The following is a 12289-nucleotide window of genomic DNA, read 5'->3' as shown; positions in this document are numbered from 1 at the left end:
TTCGACCCGGCCCAGGGCAACCCCAACGAGGAGGTGGCGAGGTTCTACGCTGAGACCATGAGTGGGGCTGGGCTCCATGAGGCCTGGCCTCTGCGTTTCGGCCTGGTCCTAATGTTGCTCTGGCTGCTCAACTGAGCTCCTTTTATTTTCTGATACCTGGACATCCCTGCCCTGTTAAGAGCCACAGCTCCCAATTTGTCAGTTTCTGTTTCTTGGTGGGAACTCTTGACTGTTTGAATAAAACCAGACACCCCACATGTGTCGGTCGTGTAAGTCATTTGAGTGTGAATGGAAATGTGACTTGTGCTTCCCAGTTCCCACTGACTGAAGCTAGTTAGACTTGGTCAGTTCCCAGCTCTGATACTTGCTATGAACTTGCCAGATAACTATTCTTCCAAGCTGGGACACAGTCATACCTTTCAATTTCATTTTTCACTACAGCTCTGGTCTAGAGCCAGGCCCAGGATTTTATCATTTGAATTGGACCCAAGCCTCCCAGGGTTAACTGTTCTGCCCTGTGCTCAGCTCTCCAATAGAAGAGAGGGGAATAGGAGTGTCCAACATGTTCTGGATGGCTGGCTGGGAAGAAGTGAAAGGTAGCCACAGGAACTCTAACCCCCTAACAGATAACACCCCAAAGCGCTATCTGCCGGGCACCGTCCCAAATGCATCTTAAAGGGGTAACAGACCCCAGGCCTGACTAGAGGAGCTAAGCCTGAGCTAGTCTGGCAGAGCTAGGGTTGGAACCCAAACCTAGATGCCTAGAGCAGGTCCCAAACCAATGATCTGACAGATTTTTAGGCAGTGTTCCTACATTAAGCATAATTTGTAGAAGTTGTAATAAGCTAGGTTATGTTACAGCAACATCCCTAATATCTCAGTGCCTTAACACAACTAACACTGATTTCTTGCTCAAGCTATGGTGCTTAATATGGGTTGTCAGGGGGATTCTGCTTGTCACTTAGGGGCCCAGGCTGATGGAGACTCCATTTCTCACACACTTCCACGAGACAGGAATAGGGAACTTGGTGAATTCCATATAGGCTCTTAAAACTTCCACCCATCACTTATATCATTGGCTAAATCTAGTCATGACCATGACTAACTTCCAGGAGGCCAGGAAAAATACGGTCCTAACACATGCCTGGAAGCAGAGGGGAATCAGGATATTTGTCAACAGACTTACAGGCTGCTACAAAGACCTTATTATGTTATGGTCAGTTATATTTCTGGCATGGTCATGGTTACAAATTTAATTTTTCAGTTAGATCCTGGCAAGAAGAACCAACTCTTTGAACTTATACATAGAACTATATCAACACAAAAAGTGGAACAATGCACTGGCCACCACCCTAGTCACTCTTGTGAACACAGCCATTCAATGTATCATTCTCTATAGAGCCAGTGACACTATTTATACATATGACTTGTTTACAGATATATTAGAATTAGTGAAATTTAAGATAAGTACCATCTCAATCCAATATACCTTATCAAAGGCCTATTTTGCTGTTTCTGAACTGTTTCTAAAAATACTGCTTAGAATCCCACTTTCTGTAGTTGTCATCCTCAACTTCTGAGGAGTCATTAGCTTGAGGATGTATTAATAATTTTCCAAATTAAGATTTCCTAGAGCAGAAGTACTGGCATAAAAATAGACATAGAGATTAATGAAACAGAATTGAGAGTCCAGAAATAAACCCTTATATTTATAGTTGATCGATTTTTGACAAAGGTGCTAAGGCAATTCATTGGGATAAAGGATAATCGGTTCAATAAATGTGCTGGTACAATTGATTATCCACATACAAAAAGATGAATTTAGACCTTCAACTCATAACATAAACAAAAATAACTCAAAAGGGATCATAAACATAAATGTAACAGATAAAACAATAAAAACTTTAGAAGAAAACAGGAGAACACCTTCCAGACCCTGTGTTAGGCAAAGATTTCTTATATTAATGCTTCCACCCATCATTTGTTTCTTTTTTGGACCAAAAACACAGTCCATCACTGAAAAAACTGATAAACTGGACATCATCAAAATTCAAAACTTCTGCACTTCAAAAGACATCATTAAGAAAATAAAAGACAAGAAATAGCCAAGAGGAAATATCTGCAAAACACATATCTGATAAAGGACTTGTACCCATAATATACAAAGAATACCGACAACTTAATAAGACAAACAACAAATTAACTAATGGGCTAAAGAAATGAATAGATATCTTATCAAAGAAAGTACACGAAAAGATGCTCAACATCATCAGTCATTAGGAAAATGCAAATTAAAACCAAAATGAGATACTATTTCATGCCCACTAGAATAGCTACAATAATAAGACAGGCAATAACAAATGTTCATAAAGATATAGAGAAACTGAAACCCTCCTATATTGCTGATGGGAATATAAAACGGCACTGTCCTTTGGAAAACAGTGTGGCAGTTTCTCAAAAAGTTAACACAAAACTGTCATACAACCCATCAATTCTACTTCTAAGCATCTACTCAAGAGAAATGAAAATACATATCCACACAAAGACTTGCATGTGAATGTTCATAGCAGCATTAGTCATAATAACCCCAAACTGAAAATAAGCTCAATGTCCATCAACTGGTGAGCAGACAGACAAAATGTGTCGTATCCATACAACAGAATACTATTCAGCAATAAAAAGTAATGAACTACTGACATATGCTATGTCATGGGTGAATCTTAAAAACATTATGCTAAGTGAAAGTCCATTTGTAGGAAAGTTCCAGAAAAAGCAAATTTATAGAGACAGAAAGTACACTAGTGGTTGCCTGAGGCTGGATTTCGGAATAGGGATTAACTGTAAATGGGCACAAGGGGGATGAAAATGTTCTAAAACTCATTTATGATCGGGTTGCACCACTCCACAAAGTCACTGTAAACGTTAAATGGGTGAATTTTATGATATGTAAAATGAATGAATGAATGAGTGATTGCCTATAGAATACTCTCCCTTGCAAAGGTAGCATATAAGGAATTTTATATATTTCTGAAATTTCTGTGGCGTGTACCCATGAGGGGATGCATTCTAAGGAATTTAGCATCTGGCTCCATAAAAATCTATCATCTGAGCCAAACTCTATTCCATCATGAACTTTGAGAAACTGGTTGGACCAACGTGGCAGTCAAGGAGGGAGTCAGTACTTGGTGTAGATGTAAACAATACCAATAGGGATGCTTAGGGGACTGGCCCACTGCCAAGAATTTTTTTTTAGAGAGTGTTTATTGCGGTTGGCACAAGTATGGTCTACTGAATTGAGGGTTAGAGACCACAGCCAGGGGAAACAAAAAGGGCTGCATCATATGACTAATCAAAAAAAGAACATGAAGCACATTACCAAAAATACCAACATAATAACCACAATCATATCGCCTTCATCAACTTCCCTAATTCTTTACAAATTGTTTCTTGTTACCTGTTTGTGGCTTAGCATCTTTCTCCACAGAAGTCTTCTGCTTTGGGGCTGGAATTTTTCTGGAAGTCTCAAGTCCCAGGGCTCTGACAGCTTGAATCATCCAAGCATTAGTTTATGGTGGTGATGTCAGATCCATGAGTCTATTTTCCAGTCAGTCAATTATGGTACGATCTTCAGGAAAACAAAAGGAGAGAAGAGAAACTCCTTGTTAGCACAAACGGAAGATCGGTCAATCTATTAATTTCTAATACCAGAATAAAAGAGGGAAGAATTTTCACTGGGGTGTAATACAACAGAGCGTGAACTTACTGTCAACTGCTATATTTCATGAGGTCTCAGTTGATAGCTGTTTTGAGGAGAACATATTATTAGAACCTGGAGAGGGAGAGGTGGACAAGGAGAGTTTGTCTTCTCAATCAATTTAACAAACTTATTTTTTATAATTCCATTTGTCCTCTCTATTGCCTCAGCTCCAAGGGAGATATGGACAGTGGATGTATTTAGAAATCTTGAGGGCCTCACAGTCTGTTTTGTAAGATGTGCATGAAAATTACTATCAATAATAAAAGGTTATTTTAAAACAAAGGATAAAATCATCTTGGAAATAGATTTGTTGACAGTTGTCATACAGACCCTTGCTTATTAAAATGCGTGTGCTTTTACTCATGTGGGAAAGTCTGCAATCACTAAACATTCACAGACACAATCCTTTACCTTGTATAAAAATCCTCTAGAAAGGACGAATTCTTCTCTTTGCTCTAACATCTTTCTCCACACTGTGAACATGATGTACAGGGCAGCTCTTATGATACTGATAAGCTGAATTTTAAAACACGGAGCATACCAATTATACCTAACTATTTTTAGCATCCCTCCTTGCCTCCTTCTTTACTTATGAGTACCATGCTGTGAGGGAACAAATTTTTTATGTATTCTAGCAGCTGTCTGGGAAGTGCCAAGATGATTTTGGTGTAAAATATGCCTTGATAGTTTTATTATTCTGAATTTAGGACCTGATCTTGGAGAAGGGAAACAGAAAAAGAAAAAAAAAGTGTTATCAGGAAATAGCCTCAGTCTTGGCTGTGTTATTAATACGAAAACTATATTTTATAACAACCTTGTCACCAAGAATTTTAACTTCTCTAGAAATGAGGGATCCTATTGTTTCATGTTATATCATGACCCAAGAGCATGATGCAAGTCAGCACAAAGCCCAAAAAATTAACATGCTTTTTTGAGAAGTGAAAGTTCAAATTCAGGTTGACGAGGACCTAAACTTTGCTATGAGGGCAAAACACACAGGAAACAAAAAATAACTTTTATTTATTCGTGTTAACAATAGACTGTATACCCGAAGACCATTTTACTTACAAGTGACCAATATTATTTAAAGCTTTATGCTTCTTAAAATAGAAGTAATCTGAAGAAGCACTTCTGGAATGACAGAGTAAGGACATCTGAAAATCCACTCCTCCATAAAAGCAATAACACTGGCAAAATTTGTCAAAATCAACTTTTCCAGAACTCTGGAAATTAATCAAAGCTTTCAAAAACCTACGGAGAATTTATTCAAGAAAAATGGCTGAATATCAGTAGGAACAGTGAGCTTTGTGGTACTTTTATTTGCTTTTTCCCATCCTCCTCTCCCCAACTCCACAGTAGTCTCCAAAATCAGCAGCCTCACAACTACAGTGGCTATGAAAACCAGTGGCCTAGCAGCCACTAGAGGGGGCAGAGCGGGTGTGGATCTCCCCAAAAAGCCCTATCCCTAGAGAACTGTCACTACTCGATCTATCTGGAAGCTCTATGAAGAGCCCCATTCACAAGGCTTGTCTGACTCAGAGCCCACCCAGTGAGAAACCCAATGCCTAGGTGTTTGTCTAAATAATCAGCAGCAAATTATTTGACATCCCAGCTTCCTATCAGTTGTGGCAAACAAGAGGCAGGACAAAAAACTTAAAAGGAACATCAGGAAATGAGATGCCAAAAGGGAGCTTTGAAAAGCTCTGACATCTCTACCTGGGGATCTTGAATTCATGCGTATTTGCAGAACTGTGAATATGTCCAGGAAATACCTGAGAAGGCTCCAATCCCTCAGCTCTGGGTTAGGTGATGATCCAAAGGTAAGATCCATGAAAGAAAGAACTGATAAGCTAGATTTAATCAAAATTAAAATTTTTTGCGCGATTAAAGACATTGTTGGAAATTCCCTGGAGGTCCAGTGGTTAGGACTCAGTGCTTTCACTGCCGGGGCCTGAGTTCGATCCCTAGTTGAGGAACTAAGATACTGCAAGCCGTGCAGCATGTCAAAAAAAAAAAAAAAGACATTATCAAGAGAGTGAAAGGTGAAAGGACAAGCCACAGACTGAGAGAACATATTTGCAAAAGATATATCTGATAAATGCCTGTTATCCAAAATATACAAAGAACTTTTAAAACTAAACAATAAGAAAACAACCTGATTTTAAAAAATGGGCAAAAGATATTAATTAATGAATACTTCATCAAAGAAGATATACAGATGGCAAATAAGCATATGAAAACATGTTGCACATTATATGTCATTAGGAAGTGCAAATTAAAACAACAACATGGGGCTTCCCTGGTGGCACAGTGGTTAAGAATTCGCCTGCCAATACAGGGGACACGGGTTTGAGCCCTGGTCCGGGAAGATCCCACAGGCCACGAAGCAGCTAAGCCCATGCGCCAAAACCACTGAGACTGCACCCTAGAGCCTGTGCTCCACAACAAGAGAAGCCACTGCAATGAGAAGCCCGCACACAGCAACGAAGACCCAACGCAGCCATAAATAAATAAATATATTTATTTATTTATTTTAAAAAAACAACAAGGGCTTCCCTGGTGGCGCAGTGGTTGAGAGTCCACCTGCCGATGCAGGGGACGCGGGTTCGTGCCCCGGTCCGGGAGGATTCCACATGCCGCAGAGCGGCTGGGCCCGTGAACCATGGTCGCTGAGCCTGCGCGTCCGGAGCCTGTGCTCCGCAATGGGAGAGACCACAACAGTGAGAGGCCCTCGTGCAGCCAAAAAAAAAACAAAAACAAAAAACACAACAACATGATACCATTACACACCTATTAGAATGTCCAGAATCTGGAACACTGACAACACCAAATACTGGCGAGGATGTGGAGCAAAAGGAACCTTCACTCATTGCTGGTGGGAATGCACAGTAATACAGCCACTTTGGAAGATAGTTTGATGGTTTCTTAATAAACTAAACATACTCTTACCACATGATCCAGCACTCATGCTCCTTAGTATTTACCCAAAGGAGTTGAAAAGTTATTTCTACACTAAGAACTGCACATTAAGGTCTAGAGCAGCTTTATTCATAATTGCTAAACCTTGGAAGCAACCAAGATGTCCTTCAGTAGGTGAGTGAGTAAATAAACTGTGGTACACCCAGATAATGGAATATTATTCAACACTAAAAAGAAATGAACTATCAAGCCATGAAAACACACGGGGGACCTGGGGACTTCCCTGGTGGTCCAGTGGTTAAGAATCCACCTTCCAATGCAGGGGATGCGGGTTCAATCCCTGGTCGGGGAACTAAGATCCCACATGCTGCGGGGCAACTCAGCTGGCACACGACAACTACTGAGCTCGAGTGCCTTGACAAGAGAGTCCGTGTGCCGCAAACTACAGAGTGCACGTGTCCTGGAGCCTGTGCACCACAACTAGAGAAAAAAAACCTGCATGCCACAACTAGAAAGAAGCCCGTGCGCTATGATGGAGAGCCCGCGTGCCGCAACAAAGACCAGATGCAGCCCCAAAAAATAAAGAAAATAAATAAATTAAATAAATATTTTATAAAAAAGACATGGAGGAACCGTAAATATATATTACTAAGTGGAAGAAGCCAATGTGAAAAAGCTACATACTGTATGTTTCTAACTATATGACATCTGGAAAAGGCAAAAGTATAGAGATAGCAAAAGGATCAGTGGTTGCTGGGATTGTGGGGAGGGGGGTGTAGGCAGAGCACAGAGGATTTTTAGCGCAGTGAAAATACTCTGTATATTATAATGATGGATACCATTATGCATTTGTCCAAATTCATTGCATGCACAACACCAAGAGTGAACCCTAATGTAAATTATGGACTTTGGCTGATTAAGATGTGTCAATGTAGGTTCATCAATGTAACAATGTTACCACTCTGGTTGAGGATGTTATAATGGAGGAAGCTATGTACGTGTGGGGGCAGGGGATATATAGGAAATTTCTGTACCTTCCCCTCAATTTCATTGTGAACCTTAAGCTGCTCTAAAAAACGAAAGCCTGAATAAAAGTTTTTTTTATTAGAGGTGCTCAGCAGCAGGTTTGAAGTGGCTTCAGGTTTGAAGAATCTATAAATGTGAAGATGGAAAACAGAAACTGTCCATTCTTAAGAACAAAAAAAAAAAAAAAAAAGGGAAAAATGAACACAGCCTCAGGGACTTGTGGTAACCATCATGCATACCAAAATATGCACAATGGGAGTTCTATAAGGGTGGGGGGAGATATAAATATTATAGTATTGGAGGAATCATGGCCTAATCTCATATTTTATAAAAAAAATTAATCTACACATCTGAGAAGCTCAATGACGTCAAGATAATATAAACTCAAAGAAATTCACACTTAAACACATCAGAGTCAAACTACTGGAAGACAAAGAGAGAATCCTACAAGCAGCAATAGAAAAACAATTTATCATGCACAAAGTACCCTCAATAAGAGTAACTGCTAATGTTTCATCAGCAACGATGAAGGCCAGGAGGCAGTGGGATAATATATTCAAAGTGCTGAAGTGAAAAAGCTCAATCAAGAATTCTATAACCAAGGGGAATTCCCTGGCGGTCCAGTGGTTAGGACTCCCTGCTTTCACTGCCAAGGGTATGGGTTTAATCCCTGGTCAGGGAACTAAAACCCCGCAAGCTGCACAGTTCATCCAAAAAGAAAAAAAAAAAGAAAAAGAAAAAAAAAAAAGAATTCTATAACCAGAAAAACTATCCTTCAAAAATGAAGGAGAGGGACTTTCCCTGGTGGCACAGTGGTTAAGACTCTGCGCTCCCAATGCAGGGGGCCCGGGTTCAATCCCTGGTCAGGGAACTAGATCCCACATGCATGCCACAACTAAGAGTTCACATGCCACAACTAAGGAGCCCGTGTGCTGCAATTAAGGAGCCCACATGCTGCAACTAAGACCCAGTGCAACCAAATAAATGAATATTTAAAAAAAAAAGGAAGGCGAAATTAAGACATACCCAAATAAACCAAAAGTGAGAGAATTTGTTGCTAGCAGACTTCTTTACAAGAAATACTAAAGGTTGTTCTTCAAGCTGAAATGAAAGGCCACCAGACAGTATGTGAATCCCCATGAAGAAATCAAGAGCATAAGTAAAAGTTAATATACAAAGAAATATAAAATACGGTATAAATGTATTTATGTTGTAACACTTATCCTATCTAATGGAAAAAGACAGCTGTGTAAAATAATAATTATTAAAAGTCTGTTGATATGTTCATAATGTGTAAAATTATAATTTGTATGACAATAATAGTACAAAGGAGTGGGGGAGGGAATGAAGCTATATTGGAGCAAAGTTTTGAATACTATTGAAACTCGGTATTAACATCAACTAGATTGTTATAAATTATGATGTTAGTTGTAATCTTGGAGCAACTAGTAAGAAAAAACTCAAAAATTATACTAAAAGAAACAACAAAGGCATTAAAATGGTACACTACAAAATATGAATTAAACACAAAGACGGCAGTAATGGAGAAACGGAGGGACAAAAAAGACAAACAACATATATAAAGCAAATAAAATTAAAGATGTAAAACATATCATTAGTAATTACATTTTATATAAATGGATTAAATACTCCCAATAAAAGTGCAGAGATTATAAGATAAAAAAATCATTATCCTGGGCTTCCCGGGTGGCGCAGTTGTTGAGAGTCCGCCTGCCGATGCAGGGGACACGGGTTCGTGCCCCGGTCCGGGAAGATCCCACATGCCGCGGAGCGGCTGGGCCCGTGAGCCATGGCCGCTGAGCCTGCGCGTCTGGAGCCTGTGCTCCGCAACGGGAGAGGCCACAACAGTGAGAGGCCCGCGTACCGCAAAAAAAATAAAAATAAAAAAAATAAAGCACTGAACAAACAAGGAATAGAAGGGATTTTCCCCAATGTGATAAAGGACATCTATGAAAAACCCACAGCTAACATCCTGTTCTATGCCAAAAGGCTTTACCCCTAAGATCAGCAATAAGACAGGTATATCCACTCTCATCATGTCTACTCAACACTGTATAAAAGTTGTAGCTAGGGCTATTAGTGAAGAAAAAGAAATAAGATCCATACAAATTGGAACGTTAGAAGTAAAACAATTTCTATTCACAAATGATGTGATATTCTATATAGAAAATCCTAAGGAATCCTCAAACACATGATTACTAACAAATGAGTTCAGCAACTTTGTAGGATACTGGATCAATATGCAAAAATCATTTGTATTTCTATACACTAGCAATGAACAATACAAAAATAAATTTAAGAATACAGTTCCAGGCTTCCCTGGTGGCACAATGGTTGAGAATCTGCCTGCCAATGCAGGGGACACGGGTTCAAGCCCTGGTCCGGGAAGATCCCACAGGCCGCGGAGCAACTAAGCCAGTGCGCCACAACTACTGAGCCTGCGTCCTAGAGCCCACAAGCCACAACTACTGAGCCCGCGTGCCACAACTACTGAAGCCCTTGTGCCTAGAGCCTGTGCTCCGCAACAAGAGAAGCCACCGCAATGAGAAGCCTGCGCACCGCAACAAAGAGTAGCCTCCGCTCGCCGCAGCTAGAGAAAGCCCGTGCACAGCAATGAAGACCCAACGCAGCCAAAAATAAATTAATTAAATAAATAAATTTATTTTAAAAAAATAAAATAAAATGTGTGGCCCAGGATAAAAAAAAAGAAGAATACAGTTCCATTCACAATAGCTTAAAAAAGAATCAAATACACAGGAAAAAATTTAACAAATGAAGTAAAAGACTTGCACAGGGGACTTCCCTGGCAGTCCAGTGGTTAAGACTCCGTGCTTCCCAGCCGCATAGCACAGGGAGATCAGCTCGGTGCTTTGTGACCACCTAGAGGGGTGGGATAGGGAGGGTGGGAGGGAGGAAGACGAAAGAGGGAAGAGATATGGGGATATATGTATAACTGATTCACTTTGTTATAAAGCAGAAACTAACACACCATTGTAAAGTAATTATACTCCAATAAAGAATTAAAAAAAAAAAAAAAAGACTCCGTGCTTCCACTGAAAGGGGCGTGGGTTCAATCCCTGGACAGGGAAATAAGATCCCACATGCCACATGGCAAGGCCAAATTAAAAAACAACAACAACAACAAAAAAAAAACTTGTACACTGAAAATTACAAAACATTGTTGAAATAAATGCAAAACCTAAATAAATGGAAAGAAATTCCATGTTCATCAATGAGAAGACTTGATAGTGTTATGAGGACAATACTCCCCAAATTGATCTACAGATTGAACTCAATTCTTATCAAAATCTCAGCTGGCTATTTTGGAGTAACTCACAACCTGATCCTAAAATCCATATGGACATGAAAGGGACCTACAATAGCCAAAACAATCTTGAAAAAGAACAAAATTAGAGGACTCACACTTCCTGATTTTAAAACTTACTACAAAACTATAAGACAGTACAGTAGCAGGATGGAGCTGAGGGTCCAGAGTTTTGACAACAGTGCTAAGACAATGCAAGAGGGGAAAGCATAATCTTTTCAAAATATGATGCACGGACACAACTGAATATTCACATGCAAAAAAATTAAGCTGGACTCTATTTTACACCATACACAAAAACTAACTCAAAATGGATCAAAGGCCTAACCATAAGAGCTAAAACTATAAAACTGTAAGAAAACGTAGGGGAAGAGCTTCATAATATTACATTAGGCAGTGATTTCTTGGATATGATAGCAAAAGCACAGGTAACAAAAGGAAAAAAAAGACAAATTGGACTACATCAAAATTTAAAACTTCTGTCCAGCAAAAGACAATTAATAGAATGAAAGGCAACATACAGAATGGGAGAAAATATTTGCAAATCATGTATCTGATGAGGGATTAATCCAGAATATATAAAGAACTCCTATAATTTAACAAAAACAAAATAACCTGATTAAAAAATGGGCAAATAACGTGAATAAACATTTCTCCAAAGAAGATATACAAATTACCAACAAGCATACAAAAAAAGGCTCAACATTACTAATCATTAGAGAAATGCAAATCAAAACCACAGTGACATACCACCTCATATCCACTAGGATGGCTACAATTAAAGAAACAAACAAACCAACAGAAAATAACAAGTGTAGCCAGGATGTGGAGAAATTGAAATCCTTGTACACTGCTGGTGGAAATGTAAAATTGTGCAACCATTTTGGAAAACAGTATGACAGTTTCTCAAAAATTAAAAATAGAATTACCCTATGATCCAGCTATTCCACTTCTGGTTTTATATCCAAAAGAATTGAAAGCAGGGTCCCAAAGAGATAGTTGTATACCTGTGTTCATAGTAGCATTCTTCACAATAGTCAGAAGGTGGAAGCAGCTCAAGTGTCCATGGATGGATGAATGGATAAAATGTGGTATATACACACAATGGAATATTATTCAGCTATAAAAAGGAATGAAATTCTGACACATGGATGAACCTTGAGGACATTATGCTAAGTGTAATAAGCCAGTCACAAAAGGACAAATAATGTATGACCCCAATTATATGAGATATCTAGAGC

General features: G+C 39.2%; 1 protein-coding gene across 1 annotated transcript in view; it reads left to right on the top strand.

The window, feature by feature from the left end:
- The window catches only part of LOC114886741 (folate receptor alpha-like), a 3886-nt gene extending 3648 nt beyond the window's left edge, over window positions 1–238 (top strand). Inside the window, exon 3 of the mRNA XM_029207662.1 lies at window positions 1–238. This exon is cut by the window's left edge and continues 66 nt beyond it. Coding sequence (XP_029063495.1) covers window positions 1–135 — 135 coding nt within the window. The 3' untranslated portion in view covers window positions 136–238.
- Window positions 239–12289: the final 12051 nt, after the last annotated feature.

This window comes from Monodon monoceros, unplaced genomic scaffold, assembly GCF_005190385.1.
Source record: "Monodon monoceros isolate NGI ecotype Baffin Bay Population unplaced genomic scaffold, NGI_Narwhal_1 Super_Scaffold_7, whole genome shotgun sequence".
Classification (NCBI taxonomy): domain Eukaryota; kingdom Metazoa; phylum Chordata; class Mammalia; order Artiodactyla; family Monodontidae; genus Monodon; species Monodon monoceros.
This window is presented reverse-complemented; position numbering and strand designations above follow the sequence as displayed.